Source organism: Miscanthus floridulus, chromosome 18 (genome assembly GCF_019320115.1).
Source record: "Miscanthus floridulus cultivar M001 chromosome 18, ASM1932011v1, whole genome shotgun sequence".
NCBI classification, from domain to species: domain Eukaryota; kingdom Viridiplantae; phylum Streptophyta; class Magnoliopsida; order Poales; family Poaceae; genus Miscanthus; species Miscanthus floridulus.
Window position 1 is genome coordinate 111,978,946 of NC_089597.1, and position 21,735 is coordinate 112,000,680.

At 46.5% G+C, this 21,735-nt stretch overlaps 1 protein-coding gene and 1 pseudogene across 1 annotated transcript; one reads left to right on the plus strand and one right to left on the minus strand.

Moving 5' to 3' along the window:
• Positions 1 to 1,477: 1,477 nt before the first annotated feature.
• On the plus strand, positions 1,478 to 4,007 carry LOC136521750 (aluminum-activated malate transporter 12-like). The gene is made up of 6 exons (XM_066515523.1): positions 1,478 to 1,908; positions 2,021 to 2,161; positions 2,257 to 2,529; positions 2,626 to 2,759; positions 2,875 to 3,018; positions 3,152 to 4,007. Exons 1-6 carry the CDS (start codon positions 1,629 to 1,631, stop codon positions 3,791 to 3,793), a joined length of 1,614 nt encoding a protein of 537 aa, XP_066371620.1. The 5' UTR covers positions 1,478 to 1,628; the 3' UTR covers positions 3,794 to 4,007.
• Positions 4,008 to 17,856: 13,849 nt separating this feature from the next.
• On the minus strand, positions 17,857 to 21,288 carry LOC136524389 (uncharacterized; annotated as a pseudogene).
• Between the last annotated feature and the right edge of the window lie 447 nt (positions 21,289 to 21,735).

The following is a 21,735-nucleotide window of genomic DNA, read 5'->3' on the forward strand; positions in this document are numbered from 1 at the left end:
GATGAGTAACACCGGTGTCTACAGGAGACACCCCTTAAGGGTAAGTTTGAACCTCTTCACCCGTAGTATAAAAACTTCGTACATGGTATGAAATACTAAACCTGAAACTTGTTCTCTTGTAGTGGAAAGAAGAGAAAGAAATGAAAAGAGACCCATACAAAGATGACCAACTCTTAGAGCTCGTCGGCGACCTTTGCAACTTCATATTGGACCAGATTGTACACGTCAAAGGCACCTACCATGACCGAGAGTCTGACTTAGGTAGAAATTCTCAGTACCAACACCTTCGTGAGACTGAAAGGCTAACTCTAGGCCGTTGATAATAATGTGTATGGAATTTGACATTGGTTTTACCTTGTGAATTATGTCTATTTAATGATGGATTGTATATATTCCTTGTGAATTGTACTTGTAATTGTAGTTTATATAATACTCTTGAGCGAACGCGGTTCGGAAGCTGCGTTTTGCGAATCGCGGGTCGTAGTTAAGTTTCGCGCGTTCCATGCCGTGGGCGATTCCCGGTCACGCGTTGGTCGCGGGGCGTTCGGCGGGATTATCTCGCTTTCCTCGCTCACTCGCAACGCGAACGTGGGAATACGCGGAAACAAACATGGCCATATGTATGTTCTGATCGAATTTGTATTCTAAACTTGAATTTTTTTTTGCGGAAAAATGTACTGTAGGGGCGGTTCTAGATTGAACCGCCCCTACAAACATTTATTATAGGGGCGGCTGGTGTTACCAGCCGATTTGTAGGAGCGGTCTGGGAACCACTACTATAAATACATGATTTATAGAGACGGTTTGGTAGGGGCGGCTGGCCAAACCGCTCCTACAAATAGTCTTGAGCCACCCCTACAAACCGTGTGTGACGTAGTGGAACAAGAACTGCTGGTGCCCTCGCCAAACTTCGAAAGACCCTGGAGTCCCTCTCCTACTCAGGTTCACCAAAACCAGACAACCCAATTTGAGATTTCAGACGATTCACGGACGCTACAGCCGGTCCCAAATGTGTGGACCCTTTGTCTCATTGGGCAAGATATGAGCCACAATTGATGAAAAAAAAAACTGAGGACAGTTCCAATGTCCACGGATACCAACTAGCTGGCAAAGAAACCACATACTCTGCAACCTTCATGAGCTCAGCCTCCGCACAAGTAATCATCAAGCCAAACAAGAAAGAGTGAGCAACCAACACTTGCCACCATCGTGGCACACGGGTGGCTTGCCAATTTCAGGTCCTTTGCCAACTCCCTCTCCATGTGATCTCATGCAATTGTCCAGCCCAAGGTCAAGGCAAACTTGCATGCCCTTACCACGCATTAGAGTCAGAAAAAGATGAAAATGTGTGGTCTTCCGAGTTGCTAGCCGAACACAATGAGAAACTCACATGCAAAGGACCAACTATCACTTCAAAAGGCATACACGATTGCAACGTTCCAGAAAGCACACGAGCAGTCTTTTGCAACACCATTGAATTAACAAAGCATGATATTATTACTTGCAGCATTTCAGCAGGCTAGATTTCATATAAAAGAAGTACCTTATGTACAGGGGAGAAACATCGGTTGTTTCTTAGCTTTTGGTGCCATTGCATTGGCATCTTCATCTTCATTGAACTACAAGACATGGGAATGGCTTCTGCTCTGGGTTCTTTCAACAAGAAACGCACTTTGCTGATGCTTACTGCACCGGTGAAGAGAATAGGCAGGATTCCAGCTTCGTGGGGGAGACATGCATGGAGTATTGGAAGAGAAGATCCAAGGAGAGCTGTTCATGCTCTCAAGTCTGGGACAGCTCTCACACTGGTCTCCCTCTTGTACATACTCGAACCTTTCTTCAAAGGAATCGGGAAGAATGCAATGTGGGCTGTCATGACCGTAGTTGTCGTGCTTGAATTCACTGCAGGTAATTCACATTGATCGACCAAAGTATATATCAAGCTGCTGGTAACATTTATTCTTTCCATATATATATGTACTATTCTTTCACCTAGTAATAAGTTATTACTGATCAACAGGGGCAACCATATGCAAAGGGCTGAATAGAGGGTTGGGAACAGTGTTGGCAGGCTGTCTAGCACTTCTCATTGAGTTTGTAGCAGCTGGAACCGGGAAGGTTTTGCGTGCTTTCATCGTGGGAGCTTCGGTGTTTATAATAGGTGTGCTGTAAATCAAATCAATTGTTCATGATGCCGTAAGCAACTCGATGTATGACACATAGTACTCACTGCTGCTTTTTATTTCCTGTGGATAGGATTTGCTACCACATATGTTAGATTCTTCCCAACAATCAAGAAGAGCTATGATTACGGTGTGCTGATTTTTCTCTTGACCTTCAATCTGATAACGGTGTCAAGCTACCGCCAACAGGATGTGGTGTCATTGACGAGAGATCGCCTAAGTACTATTGCCATTGGTTGCGCAATCTGTCTGTTCATGACTCTCTTGGTATTGCCAAACTGGTCTGGAGAAGACCTACACAGTAGCACCGTTGGCAAATTTGAAGGATTAGCAACATCAATTGAAGGTGGGTACCTAGCTAGTACTATCTTGTAGATTATTAAAAGCTCGTAGAAGTTATTATCAAAACTTACCACGAATTCTTACCAAAGAAAGGTTGCAGCTTGTGTGAATGAGTATTTCCGAGACCGGGATAAAGGCGATAACGTTCTTGATAATAAGCAGGAGGAAGCAAGAGCTTCCATTCAAATCGGCTATAGAGCGGTCTTGGACTCAAAATCCAGTGATGAGACCCTAGTAAGCAACTTGACAACTTTCTCTCTCTCTCTCAAGATTTTTTTTTCTGACTCTCTCAAGATTATTGATGATATATATGCATGTATAGCTTGAACTTTGTTAACAAAATGTCCAGGCACACTATGCAAGCTGGGAGCCAAGACACTCAATGCATTGTTACAGTTACCCATGGCAAAAATACGTGAAGCTTGGGTCCGTGCTCAGGCACTTTGCATACACGGTTGCCGCACTTCATGGGTGTCTGGAATCTGAGATTCAGGTACAGCAAAAGCCCAACTTTTCTAGTGAAACATATTTTTTTTTCTGTCCCATATCACTTTGCATATAAGCAACAAATTAAAGCCTCCAGAATAAAACCAGGCCGATAATGTTCTTTTCCATTGCTGTTGAAGACTCCACCGTCCGTGAGATCACTGTTCCGAGACCCATGCACAAGAGTTGCACGAGAAGTAGCCAAGGTGCTCCAGGAGCTCGCGGTGAGCATAAAACACCACCGGCGATGCGCCCCCGACGTGCTCTCCGACCATCTCCACCAAGCGCTGCAGGACCTGAACTCGGCTATCAGGTCGCAGCCGCGGCTCTTCCTGGGCTCCAAACGCGCGTGCGCCGCCAACAAGCGCATGCTGATGGAGCTGAACTCCGGGAAGCTCTCGGCGTCGAGAGCCGCGCTTCATTCGTTCAAGACCGACGCGACTGCAGCGTTGTCAGAGACGACGAGGAACGCCCGATCAGATCAGCCGCCGGCGCCGGATCGCAGCGAGAGGAGTGGCATGCTGCGGCCGACGCTCAGCAAGATCGCCATCACCAGCCTCGAGTTCTCAGAGGCGCTCCCGTTCGCCGCGTTCGCGTCGCTGCTGGTGGAGATGGTGGTGCGACTGGAGCTGGTGATAGAGGAAGTGAAGAACCTGGAGCGGGCTGCGAATTTCAGAGAGTTCACTGGGCGTGATCATCTCATCGTTGATCTCAGTAGCATGGAGAAGACGAGGAACAGTAATGCTGCAGCGTTACACCCTGTTTCTGCTGCAGCTGAATGAGGGCTTTTACTGATGGATTTGGGCAGCAATGTACTCCATTCTGACTTTTTGAGAGTGCAGGCTGGAATATTTCTATGCATTTTCTATATAAAAGAACAGCCATTCTGGGAACAGAGATGCATTTTACTCCTTTTTCAGAAAACATGAATCGTCGATTCCGATTAATAGTTGTTAGAAGAAAGCTTTCATGTATTTTAATCTACCTACCACTGAATTATCTGTCGACATCCCAATAACTGAAGTTGGTGTCAGATATGTCACATGAACAGTGTGCAAACTTTTTTTTTCATTTTAAATTCAATAAGCATTGTTTTATCCCCCAAATAAGAATCAATATCCTGCTGACCTGCTAGATCATGGTTGGTTGGTATCTATCAATGCTACTACGTACCTTAGATTTTAAGACAAGGTCCGCACGGGTACTAATGCAGTGCGTGCTCACACTCATCACTGATCATCAGCGGAAGATTCAGCTGATCACTCCATGTTGCGGTAGGTAGCCAGTTCTGGCAGCAGGTAGACAGTGGAACCGAAAGTGGAAAAAGCAACGGCCAAGAACACCGAGAAGGAAACATATCTTAACAGAGAAATTGAGATACTGTATCGTGTTTTTTTTTTATTTTTTTTATTTTTTAGCCTCTTCTCTGGGTACAGCTGTAGAATCTGTTCATGTACGAACACACACACCCACACACACCACACACACTACCCACACCACGCGTACACAATCAGATCTACAAGTTTAATGTAATCTGATTTGTTTATGCACTGTTTGACTGTGTACAAGCCAAATGGAGTGATAGCATGGAAAGTTTAGGAGTAAGAATGCAAGAGTTCCCTAAAAGTTTCTCTACAAAAGTCCATGTTTCCCAACTGCTAAAAAGGTACTAGGAGAAAAAAAAATAAGGTTATCTTCAATAGTACCCAACATTTCACTTCTAAAAAATCAAATTTTAGTCCCACTTTGAGTTTTTTTTTTTTTTGCGGTACTTTTTTTTTTCCGGCACGAAAGTGTTCCTCGTCGCGCAACCCTGCACCGCCGCGGCCTCCTTCCTTCCTCGCGCCCTAGCCTGCAGTCCCAGCCGGCCATCTAGTAGTAGCATTCAGCACAGCAGGCTATCTGTATCATCTAGTACTAGTAGCATTGAACAACAGTGGCATGCAAGCAAAGCCGGTCTAGTAGTAGTACCATTCAGCAGCAGGCGCCCAGCCGCAGCTCATTGCAGGCAATCAGCCAGCAAGCATACAAGCAGGCAACCTTTCCACACAACGGCAGCAGACGGGCACGCAACCACGGCCGCCCGCCAGCGGGGCTCGGAAGGCCAAAGCCCGGCATCGGCATCCCAGGGGCGGCCACCGGCGGCATCTGCTCGGGCAGGCGCGGCTATGCCAGCCATGGCCCAGCAGGCGACGGCTGCCAAACCCTAGCACTGGCAAAACCAAGAAGACGGCAACGTAGATTGGGTTCAGCGATGGATTACCTCCTCCAGACGACGCCGGCGGCGAAGATCTCCTCTGTATGGCGGCGCGAGATGGCACAAGGGAAGAAGAAACCGTGCCAAAAGACCGCGACAGGAGGGAAACCGCTCGGGAGGAGAGGATAAGCGCGATGAGGACGGCGCGTAACTTTACGCGGATTGAGGGTTGAGGGAGTTTTTCCTTTGAGCAACCAATTTTACTTTTGATGTGGTATACGTTCAGAAAAGGATGGGAATCTTCTCTTCAGACTTTTGCAGCGGAGAGAGAAAAAAACAAGGCAATTAGCGGTTAACCGGTCAGTTCCCAATGCTGCAGAAGTGCAGTACAATGGCGAGCTTCGTAGTAGTACTAGCTTGATCTGGTTAGCATGGCCAGCTGCTCCCATCTGTACTGCAGTTCATGGAGAGTCTATGATAATTTGTACTGGCCAGCGGCAGATCTGTGCTAGCTTGAGGTGGCCGGCAGGCGGCAGGCAAGGGCGTTGTCTTTGGACCGTGATGCAGAGAAAAGTCGTCCATCAAAGACTTCTAGATAATCATCTTGCATGATGAGATAAATAGGAAAAGGTCAACGGCTCAACATCAACCTGATTATCCTAAGGTCAAAGAGATGACTTGCTAGTATTTCATGTTTATATATACTTTTACTTTTACTGGTCAATAATTTGAGCATGTATATATATAGCTTAATTAGCTAAGTTCCTGGAAATAAAACATTTACTTTAATCGAATTTCCAACTTAACACGGTTGCTAACTATTACATTTTTTGGAAGCCTCTAGAGATGTTTTCACAAGCTCTAAATATTTATTTGAGTTTTGTGTCCCAATCTATCGCCATGATTTTTTTTTGAATTTTTTTTAGAAGCTTAGAGATATTTTTTCCATGATTTAATTAAAGACCTTATCAGGTATTATTATCTATTATATTATACACCTAAAAATTGTTAACTCCAAAGTCACGACTATAAGTATGATTATGCAGACCGGAAGAGGCTCGATATCAGATCCGTACTCGCTCTAGAACAAAAGAATTAGAATGGGCATCGATTATTTTGAATATTATCAAAAAACCTAAGTCCATTTGAAAATAGTTTAAGTGGCCAATGTAAAATCTTTTCATCATTTTTTATTATTTTCTAAAAATGATCAAATCCTTTACAGTAGACGTGGACAAAAAATCGTAGCTCCGTGCAACGCACGGGTATATATCTAGTTATTATATTAAAAATTAACGAAATCTATTTGCAAGTAAGGCAATTTTAAAGATTTTAGGGCATGTACAGCGCGTCTGTACACCTGTCTGTGTGTTGTTTATTTTTGCAAAAAAAAAACCCCGCAATCGGGCAGACGAGGCCTCCCCGTCATCTCACGGGAGGACGAGCGTGGCTCGTGGTCCAAGGAGCTCTCGTTTGTCCAGAGACGCGCTGTACGACGAGCGGGAGGATCCAGTATGGTGCACGCGCGCGGAGGGAGTTGAGGGCGCGCAGGAGACGGATTTTGCGCTCCAAATCCCTGTTGGCTGCAGATCTGGCTCGCCGGCCGGCCTCTTCCCCGTAGTTTAAGAACTGACAGTAGCAGTGATCTTATTTTGCTTAAACACTACCAGCAGAGATGACTCCCTTTTGTTATCCAGTGGCAGAACCAGCAAAATGAGAGGACCAGCAAAATCTATATATATATATATATATATATATATATATACTCATAATGTTTGTTACGACAACACATAGAAGTGACTCTTTTAGAAAAGAGGATAAAAGAAACTTACTTATTTTGTTCATTTGAGCCTCACTTTGCGCGTCTTCATGGCATAGAAATCATCTATAATGGCATTTGTTGTGAATTGTACTGCAAGTTCTTTCTCAATATAGATTACCAAACAATCTCTCAAATATGCATCTTCCATTTTATTTCAAAGCCTTGTCTTGACATGATGTTGCAGTTGAAACCGGAAGAGTAAGGACAAGTCGAATTAACCTAGAAATTAAAAGGAAGGTGAGAATGCATCTTGTTATTTCTAAAACAACAAAATGATAAATAGTAGGAAATAGGCAAATAGTATACCTGTCAATCAAATAATAGTCCTCTGTTTTTTTTTGTTTCTACAAGCCGACGACAAAGATCGCCTACACTTGTTAAATTCTGAAACTTTGGATTGGTAGGCACGTCAAGCTGATAATGTTGTAATTGACATCTCAATTTAGTTATTTCTTGCTCTGTAAAGTCGGCGGGATAAAACTTTGAAGCTAAAGTACACACATCATCAATCTTGAATGAACTGAATGAATCTTTAGGATCCAAACTAGTACACAAAATGAGAAGCTCAGTTGCTTGTTCACTGAACCTAGAATTTAGCTCTTGCATTTGCTGATCAATTGAAACTATGAAAACATCATATCTGTAGTGATGCTCAACTGTTGTCTCACTACTAGAACGAGGTCGAATATAATTAGCATAGAACCTGAAGGACCGGAAACGGCGACCAGAGGAGGGTGAATGGGAGCCTCAAATTTCTTTCGAAATCTTCGACCACTGTCCCAATATCAATCCCCAAAAACCATACACGAAAGACTTAGTGACCACGACCCAAGAGAAGGGTGGATGCTCCCTCAGAACACAGCGGGTCACCACAGAGCAAACGGATCACAGATCGAGGCCCAAACGAGCAAACTCCCAAAATAAAACAGCACTGCTCCTGCAGATATCGGACACGTCCGGTATTATATCGGACACGTCCGGTATTTTCGGACACGTCCGGTATGATCTCGGACACGTCCGGGATTTTCAGCAGCAAGCTGACCAAAAGAGAAAAATCCGAAACCCCATCAAACGGTGTCCAAAAATCATGAAATTTTAACCATAGCTCTTTAGACACCAAGGGAAGATCTCCACAAAATTTCAGCTCAAAACTCCAAAGTGAGAAATATCGGACACGTCCGGTATGATATCGGACACGTCCGGTATGAACGAGCAGTTCCTCGGGAAAAATTAAATCAAGCCATAACTTGATCAAATCAACTCCAAATGACTTTGAAACTTTGCACAAGAGTTCACAAGCGAGTAGAAAGGCAACCTCTAAAAGATCATAGCCCGAGACAAACTCTAACTCCGTGAATCGAAGGAATTGAAGAAAACCCCAAAAAATAGGTCAAGAACTAAAATTGCCCGAATCTGCGATCTCGTGAGGAATTAGTGGATTTCCTTCGGTGGAAAGCTTCTACTCATGTCACTGATCGATCCAAGGCAACAAGAACGAACCAAAACCATCCCAAATCGAAGAAACGAGAGGGGAAACAAGAAGGAACAAAAGGATCTCGTGAAGAACACCAAAATCACATCAAGAACACAACTAAATCATGAATCCCGGAGGGCATACGGTGGTTACGGCCACCGATTCCTTCAAAACCAAGTCACAATTTGAGTTGTGGACCTCTCTCATACATGGAAGCAAACTAGAGGAAGAAACCCTAAAGGAAAAAATGAAAACTGGAGGAGGTGAGGGAGATGGGGGCTCCCTCATCCTATTTAACAGGGCTATTACACATTCCCAGTTTTGCCCCTGGATACAAATGAGTTGAACCGCTAAGCCCAAGGGCGTTGTTGTCCAACCCGGTGTAATCTTGATCCGACGGCCACCGCGCCTTCTCACCGGTAGCTTCGCCTCGACGCGAACTCCCCGATGCCGCCACGTGTCGTCCGTCCCTCCTCGGAACCTCCGCCCGGGTTTTGAGGCCCAAACCCGTAAACCGTCCATCCGATGGTTTTGAGGTCCAAACCATCAAACCGTCCGCGAGTAGCGTACTCCATACGCGTCCCCCGCCATCCGACGCGTGTCACCGCCGTCCTCGACCGGCCGGCCCGCCAAGTCCTCCTGAGCCTCGCTCGACTCACGCGTCCGCCGTCTTGACCCGGTCAACACCGTCACTCCATGTCTTCTTGCACTTGTCGATGTCCCAAGTGTCAGCCACCGTGGCTAGTCACCCGGCCTCTGGGTCCCTCGGTCCAAGCCTCACGTCCGTCCTTCACCGCTCCCGGTCTGTCGGCACGGCACGTCCTCCTTGACCTTCACCTCGCCGTCGACCACCGCATCCGAGCTCCACACCTGCACAACACAAGCCAAAAGACATGTCGCACACATAGCTTTCGCCATGGTAGGGTTAGTCACCACTCAACCTACTTCGTGGATCACATTGACAATCACTCATCACAAAACGAACACACAAGGGTACTTGTCAACCTTGTGTTCGCAATCTCCCCCTTGATGAGTGCATTGTCAACACCAATACACGAACAGCTTGAGCAAAAGAAAAAGAAGAAGAAGAGAAAAGAAAGAACTCACCCAAATGATCAAAAGCCAAAGAAAAGCCAAAAACTGGGTCATTTGAAGGTGAGCAAAACTTGGTCCCCAAAGACATGGGCAACGGCTCGACGCAACCAAGTAAAACAAAACTAGCCCTCAAGAAGAGGCAACGGGCTCAACGCCACTAGCAAAGCTCGAAAAGCCGAAAAACTGCTAGACCCTCCAGAAGAGGCAAAGGCTCAACACATCTAGCAAAACACCTCAAATGCAAAACTGCTAGACCCTCCAGAAGAGGCAAAGGCTCAACACATCTAGCAAAACACCTCAAATGCAACTCCCCCTGAACAAGTGCAATCTCTCTCAAATGAATGCATATCGCTCAACTTTAGGTGACATTGTGAGTGTGGAAACTTCTCCCCCTTGTTGACACATGCACTTATCAAGCTAGAGCCCAAAGATTGCATCTTCCCCTCAAATTATGCTATGAATGCAGAAATGCACGAATGCAGAAGCTTCAAGATTATAGTAAGTAGATTGAAAAGAGGCTCTAGTTGATGCTAGTCATGTATATATAGCAACACATACAAGTGCTAGCAAATGCTCAAAGTGACCAAATGAGACGAAATATGGCATTTAAGCAATTTTGATCAAGTTTGAGCAATTTTAAAAGAGGGTTCACCACCAAAGGAGCACATAGCAAAAATAGACAGGAGATCGACCTTGTGCTACACATGTATGCAAAGTGAACTACCCCAAACAAGGTTCACACATCATGTCATGAGACAAACTTGTGGTTTGATCAAATTTTAGACACCAATTGAAATTTATCAGAGTTATGCAGCTTATTACCAAAGTTTGTCAGACAAGTGTGTGCGGGAGGTTATCTGTGCCACCAAAACCTGACTTAGCAACCATGTCAAGCCTATGCCAAAAGCAATCAGAAGCTTAAGACAATGATCTCGGTATCCATTACAGAGCTCAAGTTCACCAATAAGTGCAATTTGGCGCTGTCTCGATACTCTGACATAGGATAGTACAGACCCATCCCGATCTTTTCAATTCACTTAGTTTGATTTTCAAGTTTTAGCACAAATTCAAGTTTCTCAAGCAAGTGTGTAACTCAAAGTATGAGCCGTAGCAACTAAGCATATACATGAAGCAAGAAAAAGATCTCAACACATTCTACACATGCTAGTGCCACAAGTAGTGGTGAACACATTTCATGTTTCAACAAGTTTTAATCAAGTTCACAGTTTGGAAAATAAGCTTAGCTCATAACATGCATCAATTGATCAAGAGGAGCCTAAGCCAAAAGCACATCATGTATATCCATAACATCCCCAACAAGAGCATAGTGTCAATCTAGCTACTATAAGGATGAAGCTCAGGATGCAATATGATACATGATGATATGATATGCAAGTATGATATAAAAACAAAAACAAAGACTAAACTACAAAGAAAAGCAAAACTAGAATACAACAACCAAAGTTCCCCTCCTCTAAAAAGGGAAACAAACTCCAAGCTCCCCTCAGCAAGCGAGCAAACTGGGCTTGGTCAAGTGGTTTGGTGAAGATATCTGCGAGCTGGTTTTGGGTATTAATGTGGTGCAGATCAATATCACCTTTCTCATAGTGGTCACGCAAGAAGTGAAAGCGAACTTCTATGTGCTTTGTCTTTGAGTGAAGGACTGGGTTTTTGGCTACACTTATGGCGCTGGTGCTGTCACAAAACAAAGGCACTCGCCTAAACTCTAACCCAAAGTCTCTCAGAGTAGCTATCATCCAAAGCAACTGGGAACAACAAGCAGCAGCAGCAACATACTCAGCTTCTGTGGTGGATTGGGCGACGCTAGACTGCTTGCGAGAAGACCAAGACACAAGAGAAGATCCAAGAAACTGACAAGTCCCCGAAGTGGACTTCCTCTCAACACGACAACCAGCATAATCCGCATCAGAATACCCACAAAGAGAAAGAGAGGAGGAAGCTGAAAACCAAAGACCAAACTCGGGTGTGAAACGAAGGTACCTGAGGATCCGCTTGATGGCTTGACGATGAGACGTGCGCGGAGAAGACTGAAAACGCGCGCACAAGCAGACTGCGAATTGGATGTCCGGTCTCGTCGCCGTTAGGTACAGCAGGGACCCGATCATGCTTCGGTATTCCTTCTGGTCCACTGCTTCTCCCTCCTTGTCCTCATCCAGGGCCGTCGTGGTTGACATGGGCGTCGAAAGAGGCTTGGCCTCACCCATATCAAATTTCTTGAGCACGTCCTTGGTGTACTTGCCTTGGTGCACGAACGTCCCCTCACGAGTTTGCTTGATTTGCAGCCCAAGGAAGAAAGTCAATTCGCCCATCATGCTCATCTCAAATTCCCTGCTCATAGTATCTGAAAACTTGGCAACAAGAGCATGAGAAGAGCCACCAAAGATTATATCATCCACGTATATCTGAACCAAAAGGATGTCTGTGCCTTGCTTGAGGAGGAACAGAGTCTTATCTACGGAACCCATCCTAAAACCCTTATCAAGCAAGAAAGCTTTCAAACGCTCATACCAGGCTCTCGGGGCTTGTTTCAAACCATACAAGGCTTTGTGGAGTTTAAAAACATGGTTGGGGTACTTTGGATTTTCAAAGCCAGGGGGTTGCCTCACATAAACCTCTTCCTCTATGTACCCATTCAAGAAGGCACTCTTTACATCCATCTGATACAGCTTGAACCCTTTCGAAGCTGCAAATGCTAAAAGAATCCTAATGGCTTCTAGACGGGCAACAGGAGCAAAGGTTTCTTCATAGTCTATTCCCTCTTTTTGGCAAAAACCCTGAGCCACTAATCTCGCCTTGTTTCTCACCACCACCCCATCCTCACTCTGCTTGTTCTTGTAAACCCACTTTGTACCTATGGGGTGGCACTCTGGTGGAGGTGGAACTAAAACCCACACTTGGTTCCGCTCAAAGTTCTCTAACTCCTCGTGCATAGCATTAACCCAATCGGCATTAGATAGTGCGTGTCCAATATCTCGAGGCTCAAAAGAAGCTACGAAAGCAGAATGAGCGAAATGGGAAATATGATAAGACTTGGAACGTGTTACCCTTTCGTCGATGTCGCCGATCATGGTCTGAGGAGGATGGCTTCGCTGGATATGTCGAGGTGCACCTAAAGACGAAGTCGCCTCCCCCTCATCCACAGCTGGGGCCTCCTCAGTTGATTGAGGAAGCGGCTCGCACGGACCCCATGAAGTAGAGGTGGAGGGCTCGGGGCCGTGAGCCGAAGTGGTCGAAGCTGGCTCGATCGGGGCAGCCGGTTGAGATGGCTTGGGATCATCCCAATCGACGTCATCGTCATCCTCAACAAAAATGCTATCACCCATCTCTTCATCACCTGCACGTTCAAAGACCGAAATAGAAGAGGGCATGGTTTCGTCGAAGGTGACTTCACAAGTCTCCACGACACGGTTAGTCTCAAGATTAAGCACACGGTACGCATGTGAATGAGAAGCGTAACCGAGAAATATACCGTCCGAAGATCTAGATTCAAACTTGTCAAGATTACCTTGCTTAAGAATGAAGCACCTACAACCGAAGACTCGAAAATGACTCACCTTGGGTGGACGCCCAAACCGCAATTCGTAGGATGTCTTCTTTAAGAAAGCACGAAGAAAAATGCGGTTTGAAACATGGCAGGCGGTGTTGATGGCTTCGGCCCAGTAACGCCTAGGAGTCCTATGCTCATCGAGCATCGTCCTGGCCATTTCAACCAAAGTCCTGATTTTTGCGCTCAACAACACCATTCTGCTGAGGGACATAGGGCGAAGAAAACTGATGTTCAAGACCCAAGGAAGCACAAAAGGTGTCAAACTGAGAGTTTTTGAACTCAGTGCCATTGTCACTGCGGATAGCTCGTATGGCATTCTTTGGTAACTCAGTTTGCAACCTCAAGATCAAGTCACGAGCATGAGAAAACGCTTCGTCCTTGCCCTCCATGAAAAACACCCAAGAATAACGAGAAAAATCATCCACGATCACTAGAACGTACCACTTCCCTCCCTCTGACCGAACCTCGAGCCGGACCAACAGTGTCCATATGGAGTAGCTCACCGGGTCTCGTGGTCATGACCTGAGTCACTGGAGGATGGGAAGCAGCCACCATCTTTCCGTGGCGACAGGGATGGCATACCAGATCCTTCTCAAACTTAAGTTTGGGCAATCCTCGGATCATGTCAAGAGAACTCAACCTCACTAGGAGATCGAAGCTCAAGTGACCAAGTCTCCTATGCCACTTCCACAAATCAGAAGAAGATCCGGCAACCAAACAGCGAGAAGAACCGAAAGACTGAGAGAAATCAGCTCTGAAAACTCGGCCAAAAGGAACGATCTGACAAACTAGATGTCCCTGAGAATCGAGCACACGAGAAAGTCCAGTCTTAAAGCGCACCTCAAACCCATCTTGAAGGAGTTGCGAAACAGAGAGCAAATTAAAATGCAGGCTTGAAACCAAAGCAACGTCCTTCAAGATAAAAGACTCATTGACCCGAATGGTCCCACGAGACAGCACCTTACCTTTGCTATTGTCCCCAAATGTGATGTACTCCTTGTATTGCATGGGGTCGAGGCTGGAGAACCATTTGGAACTTCCGGTCATGTGGCGCGAACAGCCGGAATCAACAAGCCACGTGTTCTCCAGGCCTCCGCTCTGCATCAATAGAAAGACAGGGGGTGAGCAAATGGCACAACACTGGGGTTAGTGAAATGAGGAGAATACCAGTGTTGAGTCATTTGCCCTAGAAAAGTGTTAGGAAAAACACCATACATGCCATGTCCCATTGGAGAGAAGCGATCACCACGTGGGGGAAAACGTGGTCCGCTAGGAGTGTGGGACTGAAAGCCACCGTCGCGAGGTCCAGAGTCATATAGATCATGACTTGGGCCACGCCGGGCACGACCACCACTGTGGTCTCGCCACCTGAGGCCTAGCACCTTGAGGCATTGCACCTCTAGGCCTAACATTGTGCCTCTGAACAGGCGGTACATGTACGCCATGGGGAGGACGGTACATATTCCGGTTGTTCAACTCGTACTCGCGCCGCTCATCTCTCTTCCTCCTAAAGCAAAACTCAGCCAAATGACCATCTCTATGGCAATAGTCACAGTGGTACCTCACCTCTCTCTTGGATGGTGGTTGACTCACTCTCTTGTGGATGTGGTTCACTCTCTGAGGCTTTTTGGCTTTAGGAAGGGGTGCACTAGAGATGTTGGGTAGAGTATCGAGTGAGTTCCGAAAGTGGTTCGGTTTGGGAACCCAAACTTGCTTGGATGGTGGAGCTTTTGGTGGTTCTTCAAACACACCATCTTTGATCATAGGCTTGGTAGACTCTGGTGGAGGGATCTTGATCAATTTGGGAGTGTTGGTGGGTTTCTCACTTGGGTTCAAACCACTATGTTCACCAACCTTGCCATAGACATGCTCACCCTTCCCACCTATAGCAAAGCCTACTCCCGATGAGTCAGTTCCCCGCCTGAACTGGCTCACCATCATGCCCAACTGGGGCTCACTGCACGACACCCAGCTCAAGATGGACCGAAGTTGTGTGTTTTCTTCCTCGGTTCCCATCTTGTCGTGCCTGCAGGACTCAAGCTCCAACACCAAAGCTTCACATCGAACACATGTAGTGGTGATGCTATCTAAGTTGGCCTTCTCAAACTCAGCAAGTTTGGCAACCTTCTCTGCCAACTCAGATTGCAAGCCTGAGCAGGACTTGCACGCACCGAGCAACCCAGAACGAGACTTCAACTCATCACATTCATCAAGCAAAACAGCATACTTGGATTGCAAGTCAGAGAGGTTAGACATGTGTATAGCGCACTCATCGCACTCCTCCTCCTCTGACACCACTACACCACTCTTGGCAAGCTCCAACTCCTTCAAAGCAACCTCTAGCTGGTCCTTAAACTCTTTCCTCTCGCGGGCAGCACGCTTAAGCAACTTATCTTGGCTCATCAATGTATCATTCATAGTATCAAGCTCAAGCATAAGTGAGTCAAGTGTGGGCGGTACCTCGTTTTCGTCGTCGTCGACGTCGACGTCCTTTTTGAGCTTTGCTCCACCGTCAACCGCCATAGTGCAAAACCCACCACGGTTTGCACCGGCGACAAAGCAGAGACCGTTGAGCTTGTCCTCGCGCTTCTTCTCGGACTCATCGTCGGTCGAGGGACAAGAAGAGTGATCATCGTCGGAGTCGTCGTCGAGGTCGCTGAGAGAGGCGAGGAAGGCGCGTTCTTGAGCTTTGGCCTTCCTGCGGTACGCCTTCTTGATCGCCTCCTTGTCGAAACCGCCCTTGGCCTTGTGCTTGCCAGAGGTGTAGTCGCGCTTATCCTTGCGCTTGCCGGAGTCGTACTTGTTGATGAAGGGCTTCTTCTTGGGGCAGTGCGCGACGAAGTGGTCCGGATCTCCACATCCATAGCATCCCTCCTTCGGGCCACCACTGCGTCGGCGATTCAAACGGTTGTTGTGAAACCGAGAGAACCGACTGATGACGAGTGCCAACTCATCATCCCCAAGAGACTCCAGCTGCTCCTCTGTGACTGACATCAAGCACGACAAAGAGAAAGAAGCTTGTGAAGGGTTAGTCAATGAACTTGAACCACTACCTGAGACCAAAGCCATGGTTGGTGCAGAGGGATTCTTGAGCTTGGCTTGGGTTTGGTAGTCGATCTCTGTGGACTTGAGCTTGCTGAAAAGCTCGTCAACGGTGAGGGTGTCGTAGTTGGCGGACTCGATGATCGCCGACACCTTCACATCCCATACCTTTCGATCAAGGGCATAGAGAAGCTTGAGCGCCCTCTCATGATCACTATAAGGTAGGTTGGCCTTGTTCGCTTTCATTTTGTTGACGATAGTCTGAAAGCGGGAAAACATGGCATCGATGGACTCGCCATCAAGCTGAGAGAAGTTCTCGTACTCGCGCTTGTACGTCTCGTAGAGTCTGGTCTTGACCTGTGCGGTCCCCTCGTGATAGCTCTGAAGCCTCACCCAGATCTCTCGAGCTGTAGTACAATCGGAGACACGCTCGAACTCAGAAAGCGAAAGACTCGAGAAAAGCACACTGCGAGCTTTGCTATTTGCGTTGTGCCGATCCTTGTGATCCTGGGTGGTACGGGCCGCGGTAGGGAGCACAACGTAAGTAGCATCCTCGCAAATTTCCCAGACGAGCCAATCAATCCCCTGGAGATGCGCAGACATGCGGATCTTCCAATAAGGATAGTTTGACCCATCGAAGTGCGGTGGTTTGCCAGAACCACGCTCCATGTCGCCTTCGTGGATCACGGACCGATTAAGGTGGAATGATCCTTAACCGGCTCTGATACCAATTGAAGGACCGGAAACGGCGACCAGAGGGGGGGGTGAATGGGAGCCTCAAATTTCTTTCGAAATCTTCGACCACTGTCCCAATATCAATCCCCAAAAACCATACACGAAAGACTTGGTGACCACGACCCAAGAGAAGGGTGGATGCTCCCTCAGAACACAAGCGGGTCACCACAGAGCAAACGGATCACAGATCGAGGCCCAAACGAGCAAACTCCCAAAATAAAACAGCACTGCTCCTGCAAATATCGGACACGTCCGGTATTATATCGGACACGTCCGGTATTTTCGGACACGTCCGGTATGATCTCGGACACGTCCGGGATTTTCAGCAGCAAGCTGACCAAAAGAGAAAAATCCGAAACCCCATCAAACGGTGTCCAAAAATCATGAAATTTTAACCATAGCTCTTTAGACACCAAGGGAAGATCTCCACAAAATTTCAGCTCAAAACTCCAAAGTGAGAAATATCGGACACGTCCGGTATGATATCGGACACGTCCGGTATGAACGAGCAGTTTCTCGGGAAAAATTAAATCAAGCCATAACTTGATCAAATCAACTCCAAATGACTTGAAACTTTGCACAAGAGTTCACAAGCGAGTAGAAAGGCAACCTCTAAAAGATCATAGCCCGAGACAAACTCTAACTCCGTGAATCGAAGGAATTGAAGAAAACCCCTAAAAAATAGGTCAAGAACTAAAATTGCCCGGATCTACGATCTCGTGAGGAATTAGTGGATTTCCTTCGGTGGAAAGCTTCTACTCATGTCACTGATCGATCCAAGGCAACAAGAACGAACCAAAACCATCCCAAATCGAAGAAACGAGAGGGGAAACAAGAAGGGACAAAAGGATCTCGTGAAGAACACCAAAATCACATCAAGAACACAACTAAATCATGAATCCCTGGAGGGCATACGGTGGTTACGGCCACCGATTCCTTCAAAACCAAGTCACAATTTGAGTTGTGGACCTCTCTCATACATGGAAGCAAACTAGAGGAAGAAACCCTAAAGGAGAAAATGAAAACTGGAGGAGGTGAGGGAGATGGGGGCTCCCTCATCCTATTTAACAGGGCTATTACACATTCCCAGTTTTGCCCCTGGATACAAATGAGTTGAACCGCTAAGCCCAAGGGCGTTGTTGTCCAACCCGGTGTAATCTTGATCCGACGGCCACCGCGCCTTCTCACCGGTAGCTTCGCCTCGACGCGAACTCCCCGATGCCGCCACGTGCCGTCCGTCCCTCCTCGGAACCTCCGCCCGGGTTTTGAGGCCCAAATCCGTAAACCGTCCATCCGATGGTTTTGAGGTCCAAACCATCAAACCGTCCGCGAGTAGCGTACTCCATACGCGTCCCCCGCCATCCGACGCGTGTCACCGCCGTCCTCGACCGGCCGGCCCGCCAAGTCCTCCTGAGCCTCGCTCGACTCACGCGTCCGCCGTCTTGACCCGGTCAACACCGTCACTCCATGTCTTCTTGCACTTGTCGATGTCCCAAGTGTCAGCCACCGTGGCTAGTCACCCGGCCTCTGGGTCCCTCGGTCTAAGCCTCACGTCCGTCCTTCACCGCTCCCGGTCTGTCGGCACGGCACGTCCTCCTTGACCTTCACCTCGCCGTCGACCACCGCATCCGAGCTCCACACCTGCACAACACAAGCCAAAAGACATGTCGCACACATAGCTTTCGCCATGGTAGGGTTAGTCACCACTCAACCTACTTCGTGGATCACATTGACAATCACTCATCACAAAACGAACACACAAGGGTACTTGTCAACCTTGTGTTCGCAGAACCCATTCATATCTGGAACAGTAATGCCTTGTTTACTACAAAAAGCTGTCACTTCTTCGAGAAGTTTGCTCCAACAATGATCTCTTAGATTCTGAATCAATCTTTTTGTGGTGACAACATCATCCATAGCATTTACAATATCTTGAGATTTCTGTTGTAACTTTCTGCACAGATGATCTGTAATTCCCATCAACTCTTTCATTAGATGTAAAATAAATACAAAGTCAAATGACATCATCAATCTAACAGCACCAGCAGCCTTCCCTCGTACTGAAGCAGTACTTCCTGGACCTTTTGTATTAGCAATATCTTTAAGTACTAAATAAGTAGCTTTGTATGCTCTCAAAAGGCTGCAAACAGAATCATAATGGGAGCTCCACCTAGTGTCACCAGACCTCCTTAATGTTCCAATTTGGTTTGCTCCACTTGCAGTTTCTAAGTCACCAAGTTCAATAAGACGTTCCATTTCAGCTACTTGATTAGCATGCAGATCATCATTTCTCTTACTAGAAGAAACAACAGTATTGACAATAAAAGAAAGATGATCAAGCAACAAGAGCTAATTGTAATTGATGAGCAAAGCAATGCACATAATATGCATAAGGGCAATCTTCCCTGAATTTGGCCTGCAGTCCATTCCACTCTCCGCGCATGTTACTAGCACCATCATATCCTTGTCCACGAATATTTTGCACATCTAGATTGTGATAGGATAAGACAGCATATTTCTTGGTGAAGAGTGGCTGATGATGTATCATGAACATGAACAAGATCAAGAAACCGTTCCCAAATGAACCCCTCTTTGTCAACAAAACGAACAACAACTGCCATTTGTTCTCTTTTTGACTCATCCCTAGACTCATCAACAATCAAGCAAAATTTAGAATCACCAATTTCACGACGAATTGCCGATTGCACTTTAGAAGCCATGACATCCAAAATTTCTTTTTGAATTTTTGGTGAATGAATTTTTGGTGAAGTATATTTGGCATTCTGTGGAGCATTATCTAGCACAACTGCATTGACCTCTTCGTTGTATGAAGCTAGAAGTTTCACCATTTCACGAAAATTACCTTGGTTCTTCGAAGTAGCTGATTCATCATGTCCTCGAAAAGGGCAAGCTTGAAATGCTAAGTATCGAACTGCATCAATAGATGTCCCAAGATGCAACCGATTCTTCTTGATATCTTCCTTTGTTTGTTTCTGCACCACATGCTCAATATGACCTGTTGTATTCTTCAGATTATCATAACACTTCATATTATAATTATGAGCAGATTTACTATCATTTCCCATGTGAACCAAGAATGAACAATTAGCACCATCATTCACTTTTTTCCAATTTTTAAATCCTTTCACTATAAATGTATCAGACCCTGCCTTTCCAGATGGCTTCTTAGAAAATAGAAAGCAAGGAAAACAAAAGGCTGCATCTTTTCTGGGTGAATATTCTAACCAAGGGAAAGCATTGAACCAGTGAGATTGAAACCTGCGTGGATGAGTTGCTGGACCAGAAGCAGGATATGTGTCCATGTGAAATTGATAAGGGCCATGCATAAGGTATACTTTGCGAACTTGATCTCTTTCATTAGCAGGATACTCCCAAATTTGCCGACGTAAGCCCGGATCTCGTTCAACTATCAAAACGCTGGCATCAGCAATTTCAGCATTAACCCTTTGAACTTTTGGTGCTGGTTGTCTTGGTGCTTCTTCAGCAGTCCTCTATTCTTCAGGGTTGGGGGCTTCACCAGTCCTCTGTTCTTCAGCAGTCCTCTGTTCTGCAGCAACAACAGGAGAATTATTTTGCTCCTGTCCATGTCCATCGCCATCTCTATCTAACTTCTCGAAAAATGAATCAATTGTCCTTTTAGGGGGCATTATTTCCTACCTGAATTAGCATACGCATACAATACAAACTGAATCAAAAATATGCACGGATGATCATTGCAAATTAGCGATTAAAAAATAGAAATCGCAATCATATAAATTATGCTTACTTTGCGGCTGCTTGCAAGGGGGCTCAGGCGCTCAGCGCTTGCCTGCAGCCTGCTAGACTTCTAATGCTCGGTGCTAGGGCACTTGCCTGCTAGTGCTCGGCGGCATCGGCACTCGCCAGCGCCAGCTCCTCTTGTCTCCGCGATCAGGCGATCTCGATGGCTGCAGGCCTGCAGTCTGATCTCGTGGCCGCGCGGGGAAACCGGAAACGGAAGCGACGCGAGCGGCGACTGGGGAGTCGTGCGACGCGAGGCGGCGAGGCGCGATCGCGCGAGTCTTCGTACGCGAGTAGACCTTTCTGCTTCCGTGGGCTGGGCAGCTGATGAAGGGGGGTCTAAAAATTTTTTGCCGCTGCGAAAGTTCCGCGTCTGGTTGGCTTTGAATGTTTTGTTGTTCTATAATTAAAGTTATCTGAAACTAGAACTTCTGAAACTAGCTTTCAATGGCAGTCTAACTGAATTGCTTGTCATTTCTAAGAGTATGTTGCCTTCTCTGCAGTTATGAGTACCTGGAGAACCAGAAGATCAAGATGAGACGAGTTGCTGCCATCATGAATCATTACCTATTGTTGTCATCATGACTAGTTAACTATGTAGTACTAGTATGTTACTCTATATCCGTGCGACCTGTTGCTATCGTTATCTGAAAACTAGTGTATCTGTTCTCTGAAATGAAATGGTACCTCATAGTGTGAGTCTTGTTGGCCCGCGAAATTGGTCCGCGCAGCCACACGAGCCACGAAATTGCGCGCAGCCACACGAGCCGCGAAATTGGTCCGCGCAACCACATGAGCCGCGAAATTGGTCCGTCCGCGCAGCCACACGAGCCGCGAAATTGGTCCGCGCAACCACACGAGCCGTGAAATTGGTCCGCGCAACCACACGAGTCGTGAAATTGGTCCGCGCAACCACACGATAACTATCGTACTTTCACGACTAGTTTTTAGGACAAGCTAGCAAAGGAGGTCCTCGCTTTCGTGGAGGAGAGCCCACTGTTTTTCAGCGCA